The following is a 24,292-nucleotide window of genomic DNA, read 5'->3' as shown; positions in this document are numbered from 1 at the left end:
ATGTAATCCGCAGTTCATCCGTATGTAATCTGCAAAATGCGGATAAAAAAAAAAAGCCTAGGTAAAATAGGATGACGACAGAACTCATTCCCGGTCGTCGCCTAGCAACACTTCCGCAAATCCGCAAACTGCGGTTGACACACGGAGGCGTACCCGCATTTTCCACGGGCCCATTGACTTCTATGGGCATGTCCGCATCGAATATGCGGGCCGTAATAAGACATGTCCTGAGTTTGTGCGGCACGGATTTGCGGACATGCGGGGACCCGTGAAAACACGGATAGTGTGTATGGGCCCATAGAAATGAATGGGTCCGCAATTCTCCTGTGGATTTTCGGGGGAATTGCGGACGCAAAAACACGTTCGTGTGCATGGGGCCTTAGGCAAGATTCACACATAATGACATTTTTTGCAGTTTTTTTTTTAGCCAAAGCCAGGAGTGAATTCAGAAAAAGATACCTTTTGGATCCACTCCCGGCTTTAGCTAAAAAAGGGTATGTTCACACGTAGTTCTCAGGCGTATTTCGGGGCATAAACGCCTCAAAATACACCTGAAAAAACGCAAGCTAAACGCCTACAAATATCTGTCCATTGAAGTCAATGCGAAAAACAGCGTTTAGTTCAGATGAGGCATTTTTTTACGCCGCTGTTTAAAAAAACGGCGCATAAAAAGACGCTCTGGAAAAAGAAGGAGCATGTCACTTCTTGAGCACTTTTTGGAGCTGTTTTTCATAGAGTCAATACAAAAACGGCCCCAAAAATGTCTAGAAATAACGCCTCCAAAAACTTTTTCGGCTACAAAAACTGCTGAAAATTAGAGGCTGTTTTCCCTTGAAAACACCTCCATCATTTTCAGCCGATTTTACTTGTGCGTGTGAACATAGCCTAAGAAGGAAAATTTTACCTTTGGGGCAGTCAGGTCCGCACTCTCACAGTTTTGGGTTATTGCAGCTTCTGTTAGGGCTATCTATTTTCTTATGTCAGTAAATTTACTGACTGCGACCAATCTTGTGCAACCATAACCCCTGACTGATAGTAAGGACCATAAATATTCAATGATGATTCAATTATTCAGCACTGACATTATAAATTGATATACATCTGAACACAGCCGCGCTTCTTCCTGGAATATTCAGCGGGTTTTCCCACTATGTTCATTTTGGGGGAGGAATATCTGCCTCAAAGCTCCAAACGGAATTTTGAGGCAGATATTCCTCCCCCAAAATACTCCGTGTGAATAGCAATTATTGCGCCGTTTTTCGCCCGCGGCCATTGAGCGCCGCGGGCATAAAACACGCTTTCTCCTGCCTCCCATTGAAGTCAATGGGAGGTCGGAGGCGGAAGCGCCCGAAGATAGGGCATGTCGCTTCTTTTTCCCGCGAGGCAGTTTTACTGCTCGCGGGAAAAAGACGCCGACGCCTCCCATTGAAATCAATGGGAGGCGTTCTCGGGCCGTTTCTGCCGAGTTTTGCGACGCGGTTTCCGCGTCAAAAAACTCGGCAAAAGACCCCGTGTGAACATAGCCATAGGAAGTAATGGCATATTACCACCCTATTTTCTCATCTGTGGGGATCCGAGAGTCGATGTGTGTAGGGAAAAACTATGATGGGGCCGCAGTGCTGATCTAATTCTGTGACCATTCTCAGGATTGGCAGGGGTCTCAGAGGCAGGATCTACCAATATGCCATAATATTCAGTGATGGTCATACCTCTTCCAATATTGCCAGCCACTCATACTACAAGTCATAACACGTACACTATGTCAGTAAAACATTATTCTCCCCAGATGTTAACATTTCCATTCAGTGGTTTCCTAACTATATCTTCTTGGTAACAATCAATATACCATTACGACCCATAAGAACCCAACTTTTCCAGAGCCCTGAATACTAAACCAAGGGGTATGGGAAGTACAACTGCATAATTTGGTAGAGTTACATTTCAGGGATCTGGGAAAGCTGGGTCAAAATCAATATGGAAGCCATTAGAATTCCCATAGTAATAGGAGATGTCACCGAGCTTTTCTAGAATCCTGAATCTAGAAACTCTGTCTAGAAGCATGGAAAGTATTAGTGTATAACTAGGCAGAGTTGCCTTTCAGGAGACTGGGAAAGCTGGGTGACAACCCCTGTGGAAGCTGTGATAGAGGCTATTGTTATCCAGCTGTCTCAAGGACAGATGCAACTAGAAATGGATCAGAATTTTAAAGAACTTTACAGAAAAGGACAATTTAGGGATTTCTATTTTGACTTTAGGGGAAAGCTGATGACATAGAACAGAACAGTGATGATGAAATGTAGCAGAGCCCAGTGATGTGGTAACATTCAGGAAGGTGTCTCTACATCATCATTCATCACGACACTGCCGGCTGGGGGCTGATGTAACTTCTGCAGAGGAAGCGGGCTCAGTGCACGTCCTGCTGTCTACACCCGGCTCACCCGACATGCAGCTCTCTGCCCTGCACCCGCTCCTTGTGCCCCTCTACTGCGCCATCCTCTCTGTGGCATCCCCAGCAATCACCTCCAACACAGCAGGTAAGTGTCCTCCATGTAGAATAGCCAGCACAGCCCTCATCTGTCATATCCATGTCCTTGACCTTGTGACTGCCGCTGCAGAGACGTCTTATAACCGGAGAGCAATATCCTGTATAATGTACTGAGTGTATCACATCTGTACTGTATCTCACTTATTGTATCAAGTATCAATGCCCCGCCTGCCTGATCTATCTATCTATCTATCTATCTATCTATCTATCTATCTATCTATCTATCTATCTATCTATCTATCTATCTATCTATCTATCTATCTATCTATCTATCTATCTATCTATCTCATATCTATCTTGTATCTATATATCTATATCTATCTATCTCATATGCATCTATCTATCTATCTATCTATCTATCTATCTATCTATCTATCTATCTATCTATCTATCTATCTATCTATCTATCTATCTATCTATCGCATATCTATATCTATCTATCTCATATCTATCTATCTCATATCTATCTATCTATCTATCTATCTATCTATCTATCTATCTATCTATCTATCTATCTATCTATCTATCTATCTATCTATCATCTATCTATCTATCTATCTATCTATCTATCTATCTATCTATCTATCTATCTATCTATCTATCTATCTATCTATCTATCTATCTATCTATCTATCTATCTATCATCTATCATCTATCCTGGCATAGGCATAGCTATAGAGGTTGCAGGTATGGCAGTTGTGTCTGGGGCCCACAGCTTTGGCGGCACACAAGTCCCCCCTGCACATCATCCTTCAGTCTGTGGTGTAACTACCACTGTACCAGCCATAGCAGCAAGTAAACATAGGGTCTGATTTTATTTTGAGAGCTGAATAAATATGTTAAAACTTGTTATAAATAAATTCAGTGGTCTGGTATGGGGTCTGTTTAATTTAAGGGTTTGGTCTAATGGGGTCTAAATTAAAGGGGTTTTCCAGGGACACAATATTTTTGAACTAATACTCAATGTAACTATTTAATAGAGTTCCTAATATAGAGTCTGTATTAAATCTGAACACTCTTCTTCCTCATCTCCCTACCTCTGCCCTGCCGGAAGTTCTGCTTTTCATCTGCACGAGAGTAAGGGTATGTTCACACGGCCTATTTACGGACGTAAATCGGGCGTTTTTGCCCCGAATTACGCCCGAAAATAGCGCCTCAATAGCGCTGACAAACATCTGCCCATTGAAAGCAATGGGCAGACGTTTGTCTGTTCACACGAGGCGTATATTTACGCGCCGCTGTCAAATGACGGCGCGTAAATTGACGCCCGCGTAGAAGAAGTGACCTGTCACTTCTTTGGCCGTAATTGGAGCCGCTATTCATTGACTCCAATGAATAGCAGCGCTAATTACGGCCGTAATTGACGCGGCGTTCAAGCGCCTGCACATGCCGGTACGGCTGAAATTACGGGGATGTTTTCAGGCTGAAACATCCCCGTAATTTCAGCCGTTACGGACCCCCGCCGTGTGAACATACCCTAAGGCCTTATTCACACGAGAGTAAGGCCTTATTCACATGAGCGTATTTAACGTCTGTGATACGTGCGTTAAAATCATGCGCGTCGCACGGATCTGTGTAACTCAATGGGGCTGTTCAGACAGTCCGTGATTTTCACGCAGCGTATGTCCGCTGTGTAAAACTCACGACATGTCCTATACTTGGGCGTTTTTCGCGCATCACGCACCCATTGAAGTCAAAGGGTTGCGTGAAAATCACTCGCAGCACACGGAAGCACTTCCGAGTGTCGCGAGTGATTTGTGCAACAGTAGATAAAGAAATGAAGGAAAAAATAAAAGCACTTCCTACATTTCTTTTTCTAAACATCAAAACCGCGTGTCATAATGATGGCATATGCGTGAAAATCACGCAGCCACGCAGCAAACACTGATAACACACAGAACTGCAACGCGCGCAAAACGCTGCATTTTTTGCACGTGCAAAACGCACATGTTCGTGTGAATAAGGCCTTAGAATACACACAGTCCTGTGTCGATACCTCACTGACCTACGTAACGACACAGGGCGGTTCTTTACTAATTATTCCGCCCCTTCTGTGTCTATTGGCCCTCCCTACTAGTTCTCCCGTCCCCTTTAGTTTATCCCGCCCACCTGCTTTATCTGAGGTGCGGGCGCAGGCAGCTTTCGGGCACTGATGAAAATGGTGCCGGTGTTAAATAGTTACATAGTTTGTACGGTTGAAAAAAGACACATGTCCATCAAGTTCAAACAAGGGATGGGAAAAGGGAAGGAAACAATTTCTACACATAGGAGCTAATATTTTTTTTGTTCTAGGAAATTATCTAACCCTTTTTTAAAGCCATCTACTGTCCCTGCTGTGACGGCTCCTGCGGTAGGCTATTCCATAGATTCACCGTTCTCACAGTAAAGAAGGTTTGTCGCCTCGGCAGGTTGAACCTTTTTTTCTCCAGACGGAGGGAGTTCCCCCTTGTTTTTTGAGGGGGTTTTACAAGGAACAGGATATCACCATATTTTTTGTATGTGCCATTAATATATTTATATAAGTTAATCATGTCCCCCCTTAGTCGTCTTTTTTCAAGGCTAAATAGGTTTAATTCTTTTAATCTTTCCTCATAACTTAGATTCTCCATGCCCCTTATTAGCTTCGTTGCTCTTCTTTGTATTTTTTTTTAACTCCAGGGCATCGTTTCTATGAACTGGAGCCCAGAACTGAACTGCATATTCTAGATGAGGCCTCACTAATGCTTTGTAAAGTGGTAATATTACATCCCTGTCCCGCGAGTCCATGAATCTTTTAATACACGACAATATCCTGCTGGCCTTTGAAGCAGCTGATTGACATTGCATGCTGTTATTTCGTTTATGATCTACAAGTACACCCAGATCCTTCTCAACAAGTGAATCCCCCAGTGTAGCTCCCCCTAGAACATATGATGCATGCAGGTTGTTCGTACCCAGGTGCATAACTTTACATTTATCTACATTAAACTTCATTTGCCAAGTGGACGCCCAAACACTTAGTTTGTTTAAATCCGCTTGCAATTCACAAACATCTTCCATAGTCTGAACAATACTACATTGCTTGGTGTCATCTGCAAAAATAGAACTAGTGCTATTAATCCCATCCTCTATATCATTAGTAAATAAGTTGAATAATAGTGGTCCCAGCACGGAACCCTGTGGTACACCACTCATAACCGGGGACCATTCAGAGTAGGAATCATTGACCACAACTCTCTGGATACGGTCCTTGAGCCAATTCTCAATCCAATTACAAACTATACTTTCTAAACCTATAGTCCTTAATTTACCCATTAGACGTCTATGGGGGACAGTGTCAAATGCCTTTGCAAAGTCCAAAAACACTATATCCACAGCGGCCCCTCTGTCTAGGCTTCTGCTCACCTCTTCATAAAAACTAATCAGGTTGGTTTGACAACTTCTGTCCTTAGTAAAACCGTGCTGGCTGTCACTTATAATGCTATTTATTGTCACATAATCCTGTATATAGTCCCTCAATAGCCCCTCAAACATTTTCCCCACGATGGATGTTAAGCTTACTGGTCTATAATTGCCCGGGGAAGACCTAGAGCCCTTTTTGAAAATAGGCACCACATTTGCCCTGCGCCAGTCCCTTGTTAAAGTAGAAGCAAAGAATGAACGGACTGGACATTGAGGAGGCTGTGGACCAATAGGATGCCTCAAACCCTTCTGACGTATGCCCGGGTAGGAGGCATCCTATTGGTCCACAGTCTCCTAAATGCCCGCCCCGTTAAATGCTGTGCTTACGCCTCAATGCCCGCCCCATTTTCCTCCGACTGACTATCATGCCCCCTGCCCTTTCCATGTTCAGGAACGCCCCACTGACAGTACAGGGGTAATTTCCATATCTGGTACAGGTAATTCAAAGTGTCCCAGGGTCTGTGCAGCAGAGCCTATAACAGGGTGCACTCAGCTGCACATGTATGGTGTGGTGAAAGGTTCTCTTTAAATGGCAAATATAATTTTATCAATAACTCTGTTTGTAAGGGATTTGGATCTCTGTATCAGAAAAATAGAGCTTTGACCCTATTACGATTTTTTGACCTATTTAGATGAAATAAAATAAAATTATAGGTACACTTTCCTGCATTAGCCCACCTCCATTTAACCATTTTACTATCCAAAACTACCAGGAGTATTAGGTATTAGCCAGGGTTGCCAGTTGTCCATAAATTTGTGAGCAGTCCATATAATGAGAGTAGGGGGAACGAAACATATTTCCTTCTCCATTGTGGGCACCAATGTACTTGGAAACCCTCCTTTAAAAATTCTGCAATGTTATGTCTAGTGCAGGGCCTGCGGTGTGGCGCATGACTTATATTTTTGCTCTTTGTATCTTTGAAGTCTATCTTAGACTCCCTGTTATTCTCCACCCTTTTCGGCTTGCCTCCCAACTTTGAAGTATAGTAAAGAGTAACAACTGATGCGGTGCGCGAAGCCACACTTCTAACACTGTGAAGCCACGCATCTAACCCCGCCCAATCCCCCATCCATACACAGCCAGTTCAGCCCAAACAGTATCATGCTTCCATAGTGCCTACCCACAGTATAATGCCTCCATATTCCCCCCATACAATATAATGCCTCCATAACTGCCCCAACACATTATAATGCCTCCATAGCTGCCCCCACACAGTATAACGTCCCATAGTGCCACCCACACAGTATAATGCCTTTATAGTGCGCCCCCATAGTATAATGTGCCATAGTGCCCCCACACAGTATAATGCCTCCATAGCTGCTCCCAACACCGTATAATGCCCCCTAGTGCCCCCCACACATTATAATGCCCTCATAGTATAAAGCCCCATGGTGCCCCCCACACAGTATAATGCCCCGTATCTGCCCGCACACAGTATAATGCCCTATAGTGCTTACCCACAGTATAATACCCCCCATAGCTATCCCCCAACACATTATAATGCCCCATAGCTAACCCCACAAAGTATAATGCCCATATAGTGCCCCTCACAGTATAATGCTTTCATAGCGGCCCCCACACAGTATATTGCCTCCATGGCAGAACCCCACACAGTATACTGCCCCCATAGCTACCCCATCACTGCGTGCCTGTCTGCGAGGAGCCTCTCACAGCTGGCGTTACATAGTGAATAGTGGAGCAGGGAGCTGATGGTTCCCTGCTTGACCATTAGATCAACTCTACTTGCATCCTAAGGACACAGATACAGTTAAAGGGAATGTGTCGCTAGAAAATTATTTTTTTTATTTTTAGTAAAACAGTTAGTATATACATGATTAGACATTGTTCTAATTTTTTTAAATTTTTTCACAAGTCAGGAAATATTATAAATTAGATTCTAATTTATAACATTTCCCTGTGCTGGTCACTAGAGGGAGCAATTCCCAAAATTGCAGCATTGGCATGTGGTAAAGCAACCACATTGCTTTATGCTGCAAAATTTGAGAAGACACACTCGCTCTAGCGTCCTCAAACAATCCCCCCTCCTTTATCCTGGCTCGTGCCAGGAGAAAGGAGGGGGTTGAATGTTCAAACCTCCTACACTGTGTGCCGCCATTTTTTGAGCGAATACACAGTGTGGTAGGCTTACATACAGTAGTAATCACACACTAAAACACGAACATACACAAACATAACTTACCTGCTCCAGCCGCCGCCGCTGCCTCCGGTTCATCAGCTCCTAGTGCTTGCTTCAAATCACATGCCCGGAAGTAGTCATCTTACTGTCCGGCCGCGGCTTCCGGTCCACAAGAAAATAGCGCCGGATGTCGCTCGGCCGAAGACCTTCCATTTGGACTGTGTGGGAGCGGCGCATGCGCCGTTCCCACACAGACGGCGTACACCATAGTGAATGGAACGGCTCCCGTTCGCATTCTCTATGGGGATGTATGTGCCATATTCCATCTCTGTATGTGTCGTTAATCAACACATACAGAGATGAAAAAAAATGGCAGCCCCCATAGAGAAGAAAAAGGTACAAAAAAAAAAAAAAGTAAAACACAAACACACAAATACATACAATTTATTTTAATAAAACACTAAAAGCAAATTGATATACATTTTTTTTTTTTTCGCGACACCTTTCCTTTAAGACCGGGACATGCCAGCGGCAGCCCGGAACAGTGGAACACTGCCCGGAATCCGGGACTGTCCCGTTGGATCTGGGACTTTTGGGAGGTATGCCTTTAGGTCCAGCACTAGTAATAACATCACAGGATTTCTAAAGGCGGGTGTCCAAGTGCATTGGCGCCCACAATGGAAATGGAGATAACATACATTTTTCCCAGAGTATTTCTTTAAGGTGCTGGAACAAAACACCACACAAAGAAATTCTATTTGCTGTATATATAGTATAAAAACTCATATACTTTGTGTTTAGGGATAAAAAGACTGTGATCAGAGCTCTGTATACGCTTGTAAAGACTACAAAACTAGGAATATAAATATAACTGCTCCACTTTTTGCATAGGAAGGTGAATCCCTGGAGCTGTGCAGAATACAAGGTTTCCTTATTTATAGACCCTACCTATCACACCAGCACCTGCAGCCCACAATGCTTTTATTTTTCCGAATACTTGAAGGGGGGTTAATCCATATAAGCCCAAGGAGGCTGTGCACATTTATCAAGCTTTAAGACGCGGTATTGATTGGTAAGACTGGGACTGAAGGTCAAACTGTGAACACAATGGCATTACACAAACATAATGTGGATTTAGGCTGATTTAATGCCCTGTGTCTTCTCTCCCAGGTCCAAATTTGACACCAGAGGATCCGCCACATATCGAAGACAGCGTTTATAATGCCACCATATCAAAACACAGCATATCGATAGCAGGTAAGGCCTGATCGCTAAAGATACTGATCTATAATTGCTCAGCCCATTTATTTATATGAAGGAGCAAAGTATTCAATTCCATTTTAATGTCTCCCTAATATTCTAAGATTGGAACCTCTATGTGCATAAGTGTTCTGTTTTTTTTATTTTGCTTTAAATGTTTTTTGGCTGAAAATGCATATCATAAAAGTCCTTGAATTCGGTATCAATAACACCTGATAAATGGTACTGAATTATCAGATTTTCTGGATTATCAAATATTCTGGATTATCAGATATCCTGAATTATCAGATGGTCATAGAAAAGTTACTGAATATTAAATGGTTGGGAATCTTTAGGGTATGTTCACACACAGTGTTTTCAGGCGTATTTTGGGGCTTTTACGCCTCGAAAAACGCCTGAAAAAAACGGAAGCTGAACGCCTACAAACATCTGCCCATTGAAATCAATGGGAAAAACAGCATTTAGTTCATATGGGGCGTCTTTTTACGCTGCTGTTTTAAAAAAACGAAGCGTAAAAAGACGCTCCGTAAAAAGAAGTGCATGTCACTTCTTTAGGCGTTTTTTGGTGCTGATTTTCCATTGAACGCTATGAAAAACGCCTGAAAAGAAGCCTAAAAAAAAGCTCCAAATAAGGGTATGTTCACACGCAAACTCAAAAACGTCTGAAAATACGGAGCTGTTTTCAAGGGAAAACAGCTCCTGATTTTCAGACGTTTTTTAATCCACTCGCGATTTTTGCTGCGATTTTTGCTGCGTTTTTCGCTGCAGTTTTTACGGCCGTTTTTGGAGCTGTTTTCAATAGTCTATGAAAAACGGCTCCAAAAACGTCCCAAGAAGTGACCTGCACTTCTTTTTCGCGCCCGTTTTTTTACGGGGCCGTTTTTCAAAACAGCCGTGTATAAAAATAGCCCATCGGAACAGAACGCCGTTTTTCCCATTGCAATCAATGGGCAGATGTTTGGAGGCTTCCGATTTTTTGGCAGTTTTTTGGGCGTTTACGGCCCGAAAATAGGCCGTGTGAACATACCCTAAGGAAGAAAGCACCGTTGTCTAATATCCAAGATGGCCACCGCTATCTCAGACTTGCTTATGGACAGCGTTGTCTGTGAGTCTAAGACAAGCCCCCAGCCCCTCCACTGCCCTGGGATGGACACGTCATCAGAGCTGGTCCATCCGAGGGCAGTGGAAGGGGTGGGGTTGCTTTAATTTACAACAGTTACCAGTCAGGAGACTAGGACATCTTTGTGACAACCTTTAATAATATCAGTCATATTGTTTATCACGCAGACATAGCTAAGGAACAGCTGAATAGGATTTTAACAAACTAACGTGGACCTGTCTGCTTTCCTGACATGTCTGTTTTAGTAAATATTTGTATTCCACATGGAATATTAGTTCTGGAGCATCTTTTGTTAGAACTTTGCTTTTTGTTGTTCCTCTGTTATTCCTCCTGGAAAAGTATGAATAAATTAACAACTGGGCATTACTATTCTCCTTGTTGTTAGGATGTGTGTCCTGACACAATCTGGCATTGTCTATTCAGTATCCCACAGAGTCCAGTGTAAAAAAGGATCCGGTAGCCGATGGTTGATGTACAGTATGCCACTTTATAACATTAGTCATAGGCATCCGTAAATTTAATACGTCATGTGCTTCTCGAGAGCTTTCATGACATATATGTTAATCGGATGCCAATATAGTCTATGGCTGACAGATGCGTTAAAGGGATGCCTAGCATCCATCACCAATAGGCTATAATGGCATACGTTTAATAAATAGGCTATAAAAAGCTATTGAGAAGCTCATGACGTATAAAAAAAAATACGATGTGAACAGAAAAGGGCAACAGAACGACTTACATTTATCTTATCTTTTTGTGTTTGACATTTTCTTTAGCTCAAGGATCATCCACTGAAGACTATAAAGAGAGAATAGTAATTGACGACTTGGTCCATCTGAAGCTTGAGTGTAATCTGGTTGTTGACTCCAAGGATTTACAAATCAATGTTTCATGGAGACATGGAAAGAAGGAAATTAACAGCAACCTGTACACATCCAATAATACAGATAATCAATGGCATACCGCATATGAGTGAGTATATTAGATGTGTATATCACCTCTCAGCATGGGGTGGATGGGCTTCCTAAGCGAATGAAAGACAATATATTTGGGAACAAACCATTTGTAGAATGGACAGTGTAAGGGGAAAAATGCAGGGTGGGAGTTGGCACCTACCAGCCTTGTGAATCAGACCATTCAACAGCCCTTGAAGGCCGGGTTCCCACTGGTCGGATACGCTGTGTAAAAGTACGCAATGTATCCGACCTAAAACCCGCAGGGAATTCCGGATGGAAAACAGCACCAAATTGAGGTCCGAAGTCTCCACTGTAGAAAATGGTGCTGTTAAAGAAAAAAAAGCCAATGCTTACCCGCGTCCATGTGAGCGCTGAAGCCTGTGATTGGCTGTATCATTTTTCCATGGGATGAAACACACAGAACAGACGCACGGGTGGTAAGTATTTGCTTTTTTATAAATCTTAATTAAAAAAAAGGTTTATTTTTTCTTCAGATTTGCGATTTTTGCAGTGGAATCGCAGCGTTTCGACCCCAAATCTCATAACATCTGCTATTTGTTGTGGGTTACACCTCCCCATTGAATTCAATGGGGAAAACTCGCAACGAAAGAGCAACGTTTTAGCAGCAAAAATTAACATGCTACGGATATAAAAAACGGCACCGTAGGTCAATTTACAGTATGAACGTTTTCACTGTAGATTTTTCTGCAGCGTGTGCTTGAGATTTGTTTAAAACGCATTAATTTTGCTGCTACTGTAAATGCTGCAAATTTTCTGGACAGAATTGCGACGTGGAAATTCTGCAGTGTTTACGCTACGTGGGAACCCAGCCTTGGACTGCCATTGCAACACCAGTTCTGTGGTCCTCCTGACTACAGCTCAATCCCCTTCCTTGCTGGGTGCTAAAATCTGCTGTAAAAATACATGCCAAATCTGCTGCAAAATAAGCATTCCATGGATTTGAAAATCCGCAGAATTCTCTAATTCTGCAGAGGAAAAATGAAAAATATTCACGTATTGTTCTGTACTAAACCTTGTTAGATTTTCAGTGCACAATCTGCACAGAATTGACACGTCTGAATGTGATATAGGGGTTCCCAAGCCAAACACTTACACCAGGGCCCAGGAGCCTTTAGCTGCGCCTCTGGAGAAGACTTTAGTCCTATCACTACATCTAAATAGCCTAGCCAAGATAAAGTGGCTTCTTTGGCACATGCCCCATCTAGCACCCCCCTTGCGGTGCCCCTGCTTTATGTTGTTAAATCTGATAATTTTACTTATGTTTTTTGTCCACAGATTTGTAGTAACCGACATTAACAAAACTGGGGATTACATGTGTATTTTCAGTTCTGTCAAAGAAGTAAGCGCAACATTTAATTTACAAGGTAAGACGAAAACATTATGATTTATTCTACTTCATTCTGTCCACTGCAGCTAGGTAAGGCCGCGTTCGTTAGATTTGTTGCGGATTTTACTACAGATTTTTCACAGAAAATTTGCAACAAGGTAGAGTACAATGACCATATTCACATCTGATAGAAAAAAACGTCTTAGATTAGTTGAAGAATTTTGCTGCAGATTTTAGTGTAAAGAGTGATATTAACGGCAAATCCACACAAAATCTGCTGCAATTTTCTCACTGATGGTGCAAATACCCCATTGAAATCTATGGACACATTTTTACGATTACTTTTCTACATTTTTCTTTAAAATAATGGAACAGAAGTATGTAGTCTTACTTTTAACTTTTTGGATTTTCATCTGTTTTCTTTTTATGAAAAGAGAAGACACAACCAGATGTTTCATGTAGGTTACAATATGTCCAAATTTGACGTTACATAAAGGTGGCTGGATTGGACAAGAGTTTGCATGTTCTCCACGTGTTTGCGTGGGTTTTCCTTTTATATTTAAAAACATACTGAAAGGTTAATTGTATATGAGGGCCCTCATCCCACATTTGAAACTGCTTGACCTCTTATAGAAGTCACATATAGGAAAGGTGGCCATGCATGCGGGTAGCCCTCTCCACAGAACTCTATGAGACTTATGGAGACTCCTTTAGACTTCAAAGAGAGCCACATACATGTGTTTCCACTTCTTTGGCTCACCATTTTCCTCAGAGATATTAGAGTCCCAGAGGTGAGTAGTGTATACACTACTCATATACATAAACACTGATTGCCGGGGGCGTAACTAGAAAATGCTATATACACATGTGTCCACCTTTACCTTTGCTTGAATTTGGTTAAGGACTCCAATTTCTCATGACACAAATTCAATACAATATCGCAAACATGCTAGCAAAACCCTTGACAGTCTGCAATGCACACCACAACCACCTGGTGGCCACGCATAGTCACAAATAGCATAGGCATCTCGTGACAGAGTATCGCAAAATCATGTTTTATTTCAAATCTGGTTATCTTGCACCACACATCTCAGGATATGTTGAGATATGAGGAAAGGTAAGGAAGGACACATTTGTAGATAGATGTGACATAGATAGATACAGATGTAGCCATCTTTATCTTGACAATGATAATAACTTGTTGCAGCGTGATATCAGACTAAAAAAAAAGTAATTGAAAAGTAATTGAAATGGTCAAGATAAAGGATCTTGCCACTGTGTATTTAATGCGTTAAAAGTCAAGATAAAGAAGGCTACATCTGTAGATAGATAGATAGATAGATAGATAGATAGATAGATAGATAGATAGATAGATAGATAGATAGATAGATAGATAGATAGATAGATAGATAGATAGATAGATAGATAGATAGCTGGCCTGGACAGGAATTGTCGGGGATGGAGGCCCCCTAGGACCCCAGGTTGGTGGGGGCCCTGAAGCACATGCCATGCGCTCCCAGTGGCCAACTGAGAGCACAAGCAAGAGCAGAAACACTTATGAGGTCATTCCTAAATTAAAATCAGCTGGGTCAAATGTGTGGAGGGTTGGTGCCAAGTAAAACAAAAAAATTGGGGAGGATAGACTATATACTATCAGCATTGTGAGAAACTAGACATTGTTTCTTCTCTTGCTTGTGCTCTCAGTTGGCCACTGGGAGCGCATGGTAAGGTGAGCTTATGCCATCTGTTAACATGTTGTGATGCTGTGGGGTGGTATCTGATGCACTTGTGGGGGGGACGTGGCCCAGAGCCAAGGAGGCTTGGCACAGCCTGATAGCATGGGCGCTTTTGGGCCTCTGAGATGCTCCCTCAGTGGCCACCATGCGGTGCTGCAACCGATAGAGTAGGGACCAACTTTGAAAGAGGTCGCATTGAAGTGGCAAGTGGGCTTATACAGTTTGATCAAAATGTTAACAAAGAACCTTTTGTTCATGTTCATATTTATAAATTATGCCTAGCGGTTCAGATCAACGTATATATTGTGGATGTGCATTCCATGTCTAGTTTATCACAATACTGATATAAGGATAACTTCTGCTAAGTGAAATTTATGGGTTTGTATTGTTATATTGTTTCAGTATTTCATGTAATAACATTTTTGGCTGTTTTTTAGTGCCTGAGGTTCATGGTGGGAGCAAGGCTTTAATAAGCTATATTGGAGATTTTATAGTACTAAAATGCGACACCTCAAATCACAAACCACTGAAATGGCTATGGTATAAAGTTATTGAGAACGAGCAGGTAAATTATAATGCATTGCTGTTGTATTTCACTTGGTTGTACAGTTCTTTATGTAGTTTCACTGTTCGTCATAGAATAATAAGATTCCAATTTTTCAGGAAACATGAAAATCTTAAAGAGGTTTTCCACTATTAGAAAATGGATGTGCTTTTTTTTTTTCCAGAAACAGCACCATACTTTTCCATGGGTTCTGTTTAGTATTGTAGCTAAACCAAATTAGCTTGAATTGGGATGAGCTGCAATATCATACACAGCTCAAAAGTGGTGCTGTATCTTTAAAAAAAAAAAAAAAAAAAGATCCATTTTCTAATCCTAGACAATCCCTTTAATTTCTCTCTCACTTTTACAAATTGTTGACCATTAAATATTTTGATCCCCACCAATATAAACTTACTTTTGTTTTGCTGGCCTCCTATGGCACGTTCAGACATGGTCCGGATTGCGCATCACAATTCCGGAGCAATGTAAAGTACAATACAAGTTTTAGGTTTTTTTAAAACCCTATTCACATGTAGCGGAAAAAATCCACAATGACAGCAAGGAATGCTGCATATTTTCTAATCCGCAGCATTCTCATTCTGTTGCGGAGCAGCAGAGTATTTTCACTGTGGCAAATCCGCTGATAAAACTGCTACAAAATCTACATGTACTATATACAGATGTTGCCACAGATTCGGATTTGCTGTGAATTTGCTGCAAAATTTGTTTCAGAAATTTTCTGCCACTTCTGCACGTGCCCTGCACATCTCTTTCAATAATTCCCATAGACTTTTATGAAAAAGGAGACCCATGGGTGAACATTTCCTCAAAAATCATTTTCGCCTGTAAAAATGCAACACTGGCCCAAAAAAATAGCTTTAGCTGAAATCTGGCTATATTTTCATCGTTTTAAATGAAAATTCACTCCAAATTCAAACCAATGTCCAGAGTATTAGACTTGTATTTACTAATCATACTTCTGATGACAACCTCAATGTCTACTGTACATATTTCTCGCTGCGTTTTTAGGCTTTATTATGAAGATCTTGAAAGGGTATCAAAGATTTGTATTGCTTCTTTGCTACGTACATTCAATGAATATTTTTGTATCTCCTACTCCCAGTGGTGTACACAGAAGTGACAGGGACCCATAACTAATATCAAACTCAAGATAGAGGGGCCTTGTGGTTATTCCCCCCTCCAAGCCTCCTCCATGACCATTAGGTTAATTCCAATTCAAACCTGCACAGGTTCTCACCACCTAATACCAAAAGGGAGGGGACCAACCATAATTGGGCCGCCTCGCTCCAAGGGCCCCACAGTAGGTGCATAGGCTGCCTTTGTGGTATGTACATCTTTGCCTACTCCACTGACCACTGTAGATCCCAGGTTGCTAAAATAAAAATTAGATGGCACTTTTCCTAGAGTAATCTGGGTTAAAGTTTCCTTGGACATGTGCACGTCCACTATTCATTTAATTTACATTTTTGTTATTGTACACCCAGTATATATTATCAATAAGGTCTATAAGTTTAACCCTTAAGGAATAAACCTAGTGGAAGAGATTGTCTCCAACGTCAGTTCCAAATAAGGTTGTCTCGTTCAGAGGCCTGTTATTAGGTCAGAGCCCGGGCCGACCAAAGGATCCACTGCTTCTCTGGTGGGCCAGTCTAACCCTTTGAGTAATGATACCCTCATTAAAAACAATAATTAGGCTTTCCATGTGTTGCTTTTTCAATGTACCTAACAACCCATTTCTTTTACTGTAGGTACTACTATATTTATCTTTGGAACCCAAAAAATACCATGAACTCAGCAAGAATAGCAACGAAACAAAGCTACGCATTACAGATCTGTCTGAAAGTGACAACGGTAGCTATGTGTGCAAGGCAGTTTTTACAAACGTAGAAAGCGAAGGACAAGTTCAACTTAAAGTTCTCAGCTACATGGTTCCTCTGAAAGTCTTCCTTGTGATCGCTGCTGAAGTTGTAACCTTAGTAACTGTAATATTGGTCTATGAAATAATAAGCAAAAAGAAAAAGGGTCAAGAAGGTAAGAAATCCTTTTTGTAGCTGTAATAATTTATTATTTACCTTATATATGCAAACCCTACCAAGTGACCAATGTAACAACAGTAACGTGTGCTATGTTCCCCACTAAACATCATTTTACATATGGAAGTAATCTAGTAAAAATCTGGTAACGGCATTCAAAATGTTGGGTTTGGATTGCTGCCTGGTAAGTTCAGGAACTTGCAGGGATTGTTCATTAGGGTGGTGTATGAAGGATGATTGCCATCATAAGTTAACTCGAAAGTGAATGTCCACCCTTAACAGGGTTTTCCAGCCAATAAAATTTAATAGCGTATCCTCGGGATAAGCCATCAATAACTGATGGGTCGGGATCTGCCTCCCGGGACATCTGCTGATCATCTGTTTTTGAAGGGGCTGCATCACCCCTGGAATCGTTAGAAGACACAGCTTTGATACACATACTGTAACGAGCCATGCACCTGTGTGTCCATCACATGACCGTGGACAGAATTTTCTTCACTGGTAGTAAACAATGAATGTTCCTACTGAATAACAACAAGCAGGGATCTTGAAAACCGTGAGGAATTAATGCAGAAATTATATTGGAAAATTTTATAACAAAAGATAACATTAATTTGCTGAAACCGGACAACCCCTTTAGGAGCATAGTATATACTGTTTTATAATTGAGTACAATTTAAACATTGTATGCAGCAAGTTTCTAAGCTCCCCCTAGTGGTGGCTGCAGGCAACTAGAATTTTATAATTTAACATTATATCCATTTAGGGGCTTTGGTGCTCTGTATCAGGAAAATAAATCTCCCACTGCTACAGAGAAATAATATGAAAATAATCAACAGAGAATGGTAGACCTAAAATTCTAGAGTTATAAGGTGGACATTCACTGTAAGGATATGATAGTGTATTTTCAGAAACTTTACATGTTATACACTAACTTGAGGTTCACAATATCAGCGTTATATGCAATGTTTCTATTGAGCAATGTACTGTATGTAGTATTTTGACATTATTATTGGTATTTACAGATTTTTTTTCATATCTTTCTCCTACAGATGTTAAAAAAGACAATGAAGAAATGGCGCAACTGTAAGAACTCACTTCCAGTATTTTCTTAAACACATGGCTCTTTCTCTATGACTTAGACTCATTGGATTTTGTTACTTTGCTTTCCACTCCAGAAAATCTGAGGACAACAGCATTGCTGAAGTCAGCACCGCAAGGCAGAGGAAGGTGTAATACTAAAGGTGATGTCACTTAAAGGGGGGGATATTTAAATGTCTTCATGAAGACCAGTACAGGCAAGCATTTCTATATCCGTGATTTCTAGATGTTTGATTCGATCTTTGCTGCCGGAAAAACATATCCATAATACCATCCATAACCATAAGCTGGTGTAGAAAAGTCGCAAATGCACAAAAAGTCGTAATTTGCACAAAAAATGGCGACTTTTGAAGCATTTACATCACCCACGATACTTTTCTGAAAAGTGGACGGGGCTTGGCAAAAGTGCGATCCAACAAATCTACTATCATTTATACCAGAAACTGACGTTAAACTGAATTATAGCGGAAATCTACGCCAGCTCGTAGCTGGCGCAGATTTTTCTTTCAGGCGCACCTATTTTAATAAATTTGGCACATCTTATACCAGCGATCTTTATATTAAAGTGTAACTAAACTTTCAACAAACTTCTGACATGACATAGTGACATATCTGAAGTTTTGAACGAAGCGGCAGTAGCGCCCGGCAGAAGCGATTGGGTGAGCTAAAACGAAGCGGCAGAAGCGCTCGGGGGAGCGCTCAGCCGCTCAGTTTCTGATCGGCTTTTCTCGGAATCCGAGCAGTTGCTGCACGGGCTTATACACTTTCTATTTAGTCCATACACCATTACATCGGCTTTCCGAGAAAAGCCGATCAGAAACCAAGCGGCTCAGCGCTAGCCAAGCACTTCTGCTGCTTTGTTTTAGTGATTGGTGGGGGTCTCAGTGCTCAGAACCCCACTGATCAAAACTTCTGACTTTATGCTTCACGTATGCACCACATATGCTCCAACTCTAGGGAACGTGTTCATTTTAATGCAGATGGAAAAAAATAAAGACAAGAGATAGAAATATTATGATGTACAACATGTAAGCAAATCACAATTATCCCCCGAAACTTAGGAAATGGGCTATGCCTGTGCAGCCAGATCCCTGCATGTGCAAGGAGGGAGGGGGGGTATGTTTGGGGCTGTGAAAGTGATTAGAATATGTTTAAATGATTACATTTTGCGTAGACACCATCTTGCATGGTGGCGTCCATTTTGGATATTTGGAATCCATCTTGTGGCCTGAAGGAACCATTTTGAGATTAATAAGCCATGTTGCTTTAAAGCTAATACATCTATGTCAGCTTTGTCTGAAACAATTCTTTCTTTTTTGTTCTTGAACTAGATCTTTATATTTAGTCTCTCTCTTGCTATGGAGAATATAGATGAATATTTACCCATTTTTGTTCTGATAAGGAGCCTCTTATCCATGAGAGTCTGGAGAATGAGGGGTAGTCTGACTCCTAGCATCTGTGACGTGGTATACTTTGGGAAATCATGGTTTTACATTTAAAACGTCTTCTAAGCCTATGATTGGTTGAGGACAAAACATATAGTCATATGCTATTGGCTAAATTAAATCCGAATTAACGTCATATTGTTTACATTGTAAATGATTGGCTGGAATCAAGCTGCTCTTACCTCGCAGGATATTATTGTAATTGTTTGATAAATAAATGTCAGAGAAGGATATTTGAGTATACAGCATGGTGTCTGTGTCTTCCTTCTCTCCGATATATCGATAAATATGATTAGAAGCTGGGCAAATTCACTGGGCTGGTATCGCTTGACATATCTATTACAAATTTCAGTCTAATATATTTTTGGGCCATAATTGCGTAAACAGGGGCGTCCAACCCGAATATTGTGGAGAGTGTAGAATGCAGCTTTCAGTCTATCTATCTATCTATCTATCTCATATCTATCTATCTATCTCATATCTATCTATCTATCTATCTATCTCATATCTATCTATCTCATATCTATCTATCTCATATCTATCTATCTATCTATCTATCTATCTATCTATCTATCTATCTCATATCTATCTATCTATCTATCTATCTCATATCTATCTATCTCATATCTATCTATCTATCTATCTATCTATCTATCTATCTATCTATCTATCTATCTCATATCTATCTATCTATCTATCTATCTATCTATCTATCTATCTATCTATCTATCTATCTATCTATCTATCTATCTATCTATCTATCATCTAACTATCTATCTATCTATCTATCTCATATCTATCTCACAGAACACAATTTTGAACCAATTTAGATTTGAAAAAATTACCTTTAAACTGAAGAATTGAGTAATCTAAGGCCCTGTTCACACAGAGGTTTTTTTTGCGTTTTTCCGCTGTGTTTTTCGGCCGCTGGACATTGAGTACCGCGGGCAAAAAACACAGCAAAAAACTATTTCTCTGCCTCCCATTGATGTCAGTGGGAGGTCAGTGAAGGAAACGCCCGAAGAAAGGGTATGTTGCTTATTTTTCCCTCGAGCGTTTTATCCGCTCGCGGGAAAAAAACGCCTCCGCCTCCCATTCAAATCAATTAGAGGCGATTTCGGCCACTATATGCTGCGGCTTCCGACATGGTTTCCACAGAAAAAACTGCGGCAAGAAACTCTGTGAACAGGGCCTAAGAAAGATTAGTTTCTAGGGACGTACTGCTTGATAACCCCATTTGTTTCCATATTTCTTACAGTGAAGGAAATAAGTATTTGATCCCTTGCTGATTTTGTAAGTTTGCCCACTGTCAAAGACATGAACTGTCTAGAATTTTTAGGCTAGGTTAATTTTACCAGTGAGAGATAGATTATATAAAAGAAACAAACAGAAAATCACATAGTCAAAATTATATATATTTATTTGCATTGTGCACAGAGAAATAAGTATTTGATCCCCTACCAACCATTAAGAGTTCAGCCTCCTCCAGACCAGTTACACGCTCCAAATCAACTTGGTGCCTGCATTAAAGACAGCTCTTACATGGTCACCTGTATAAAAGACTCCTGTCCACAGACTCAATTAATCAGTCTGACTCTAACCTCTACAACATGGGCAAGACCAAAGAGCTTTCTAAGGATGTCAGGGACAAGATCATAGACCTGCACAAGGCTGGAATGGGCTACAAACCCATAAGTAAGACGCTGGGTGAGAAGGAGACAACTGTTGGTGCAATAGTAAGAAAATGGAAGACATACAAAATGACTGTCAATCGACATCGATCTGGGCTCCATGCAAAATCTCACCTCATGGGGTATCCTTGATCCTGAGGAAGGTGAGAGCTCAGCCGAAAACTTCACGGGGGGAACTTGTTAATGATCTCAAGGCAGCTGGGACCACAGTCACCAAGAAAACCATTGGTAACACATTACTCCGTAATGGATTAAAATCCTGCAGTGCCCGCAAGGTCCCCCTGCTCAAGAAGGCACATGTACAGGCCCATCTGAAATTTGCAAATGAACATCTGGATGACTCTGAGAGTGATTGGGAGAAGGTGCTGTGGTCAGATGAGACTAAAATTGAGCTCTTTGGCATTAACTCAACTCGCCGTGTTTGGAGGAAGAGAAATGCTGCCTATGACCCAAAGAACAACGTCCCCACTGTCAAGCATGGAGGTGGACACATTATGTTTTGGGGGTGTTTCTCTGCTAAGGGCACAGGACTACTTCACCGCATCAATGGGAGAATGGATGGAGCCATGTACCGTCAAATCCTGAGTGACAACCTCCTTCCCTCCACCAGGACATTAAAAATGGCTCGTGGCTGGGTCTTCCAGCATGACATGACCCGAAACATACAGCCAAAGCAACAAAGGGGTGGCTCAAAAAGAAGCACATTAAGGTCATGGAGTGGCCTAGCCAGTCTCCATACCTTAATCCCATCGAAAACTTATGGAGGGAGCTGAAGATCTGAGTTGCCAAGCGACAGCCTCGAAATCTTAATGGTTTACAGATGATCTGCAAAGAGGAGTGGGCCAAAATTCCATCTAACATGTGTGCAAACCTCATCATCAACTACAAAAAACGTCTGACTGCTGTGCTTGCCAACAAGGGTTTTGCCACCAAGTATTAAGTCTTGTTTGCCAAAGGGATCAAATACTTATTTCTCTGTGCACAATGCAAATAAATATATATAATTTTGACAATGCGATTTTCTGTTGTTTTTTTTTATATTATCTATCTCTCACTGGTAAAATTAACCTAGCCTAAACATTCTAGACTGTTCATGTCTTTGACAGTGGGCAAACTTACAAAATCAGCAAGGGATCAAATACTTATTTCCTTCACTGTATGTCATGTATCCATAGCAACCAGCCTTGATTTATCTGCTAGTTTAACACTGAGCTGACAGCATGGGAAAAAAGCATCTTGACAGTAGCCCAGTTATACCATCCTCACCTCACAGGGGGTTACTTATGTCAAATGAAGCTGGAGAACCTCTTTCAGAAACATGGCAGATACTTTTTATTTTTATAACGCTTTTTCTACTGGTCTGATATATTTATAGATTAGTATGTCATATGTATGAGTTATGTATGATGTTAGTTTATTCTTTGCTAATCTACTTTGATCTTGTTTTTTTTGTCTTCCTTATACAGTGAAGTGAATTCTGCGGCTGCTCAGCTGGTCAGTCATTCTAGATCCGATATCGCAAAACCAGATCTGGTCCCTGTGTCCAGCCCTCCTCCAACCAGATCTTCAAAATTCAGTGGCCTTTCTGCCGCGCTGTTGACCTGCATTAATGCATCGTCTGACATCACGTATAAATTCTTCTGGAATGGCGTGAATGGCAATAGTGAATCATTATTTCTCCCATTTGGCTTAGAACCATGCATGGCTTTCTGGCTTGACCATTTTAGCCGCTTTCAGTCTGTAACATGAATCCCCTAGCCATTTGTAGAGATTATATCCACCAAATAAAATATTTTGAAAAAATTCAGCTGTAAATATAAGTCCTTGGGTCGTCTTTTGACAAGTTCTTAAAAATTCTATTCACATGTTTCTCGGTTATTTTGATTCTGGTAAAACCAATGGACCCATTACAGCTCCTACAAGGTTTGTCACGCAGATAATGAGGTGTAGCAGATTTTCTCATAAAAAATGGGTAACAACCCCTTTGGAACCTGTAATGGTGGCCATTTTGATTGTCACCCGGACAACTCAAGGAGCTATATTTAATGTAATTTTGTGACACAGCCAAAGTGTCTTATTAAGGATAGGAGAGAACACTTTTAAAATTTAGATTTACTAAAGAAGTACCGGGAAACTTTTTTAGTATAGGATCTACTTTTTGTGCATCCTGAGTTGAAGATCTGTGAGGGCAATAAGAACATGTACGTGTGGCACATGAAGGTCGCTACTGCAATTATTTTTGCATGTTCCTTCTTCAGATGTCACAGTGCCCACATAATATTAGATTAGTAGTTTTTTATTGCACTTGCTCCATAGCCATGCATTTCTCATACATGATTGTACTGCAGATGTACGGATCTCCTGATAAACAGTACTCTGTAGAAGTAGACATAGACAACCTAAGGCTATACAATTGAGTGTAGTTGACATACACCGCTATGTATCCTGATCGTGCTGACAAATAAACAAAACACAACGCTCATGTCACATTTCATGTGGTATAGAGTAAATACACTTCAGGTCATCAAGACGCCAAGGGACTATGGCCTCAATACAGATAGAGGCTCCTCATCTGGGACATCAAAGGTGGCTGAACATAGATCCCAAATCTTATGAAATTTCTCAGGGCACCCAAGGTATTGGTATACTAAATGTTCATAGGTAATAACCGTTGTAACGAGCGATTTCCATGCTGGTATGGACAGTGGAGTGTCTGCCATCCAATGCATAGCTATAGTTTTCCTAGCCAGAAATAAAGATTCTTAAAGAAAACTGGACACATCATATCCGTGTTTTTAATCTATAATACCAAGTAATACAATTTCATGGGTGTAAGGTAAGGGGGATGGTATCATAGGTGTAATAACATCCTACACCCGCTTCCAAAAAGCCGAACTATATGGGCATTCCCAA

General features: G+C 41.1%; 1 protein-coding gene across 1 annotated transcript; it reads left to right on the top strand.

Moving 5' to 3' along the window:
- The first annotated feature begins 2,272 nt into the window (after positions 1-2,272).
- EMB (embigin) lies at positions 2,273-24,163 on the top strand. Its single transcript, XM_075854908.1, has 9 exons — positions 2,273-2,534; positions 9,295-9,381; positions 11,281-11,476; positions 12,757-12,845; positions 14,982-15,109; positions 16,858-17,140; positions 18,195-18,228; positions 18,321-18,386; positions 22,846-24,163. Exons 1-8 carry the CDS (start codon positions 2,444-2,446, stop codon positions 18,376-18,378), a joined length of 966 nt encoding a protein of 321 aa, XP_075711023.1. The 5' UTR covers positions 2,273-2,443; the 3' UTR covers positions 18,379-18,386; positions 22,846-24,163.
- Positions 24,164-24,292: the final 129 nt, after the last annotated feature.

The sequence above is a fragment of the Rhinoderma darwinii genome, chromosome 1, assembly GCF_050947455.1.
Source record: "Rhinoderma darwinii isolate aRhiDar2 chromosome 1, aRhiDar2.hap1, whole genome shotgun sequence".
NCBI lineage: Eukaryota > Metazoa > Chordata > Amphibia > Anura > Rhinodermatidae > Rhinoderma > Rhinoderma darwinii.
The sequence above is the reverse complement of the archived record's forward strand: the minus strand, read 5'-3'. Positions and strand labels throughout refer to the sequence as shown.

Excerpts from the sequence above, each read along its gene's own strand:
- EMB (XM_075854908.1), top strand. The coding sequence starts at position 2,444 with ATGCAGCTCTCTGCCCTGCACCCGCTCCTTGTGCCCCTCTACTGCGCC. Across the intron at positions 2,535-9,294 it reads AATCACCTCCAACACAGCAG|GTCCAAATTTGACACCAGAG; the intron begins GTAAGTGTCCTC and ends CTTCTCTCCCAG. Across the intron at positions 11,477-12,756 it reads CAATGGCATACCGCATATGA|ATTTGTAGTAACCGACATTA; the intron begins GTGAGTATATTA and ends TTTTGTCCACAG.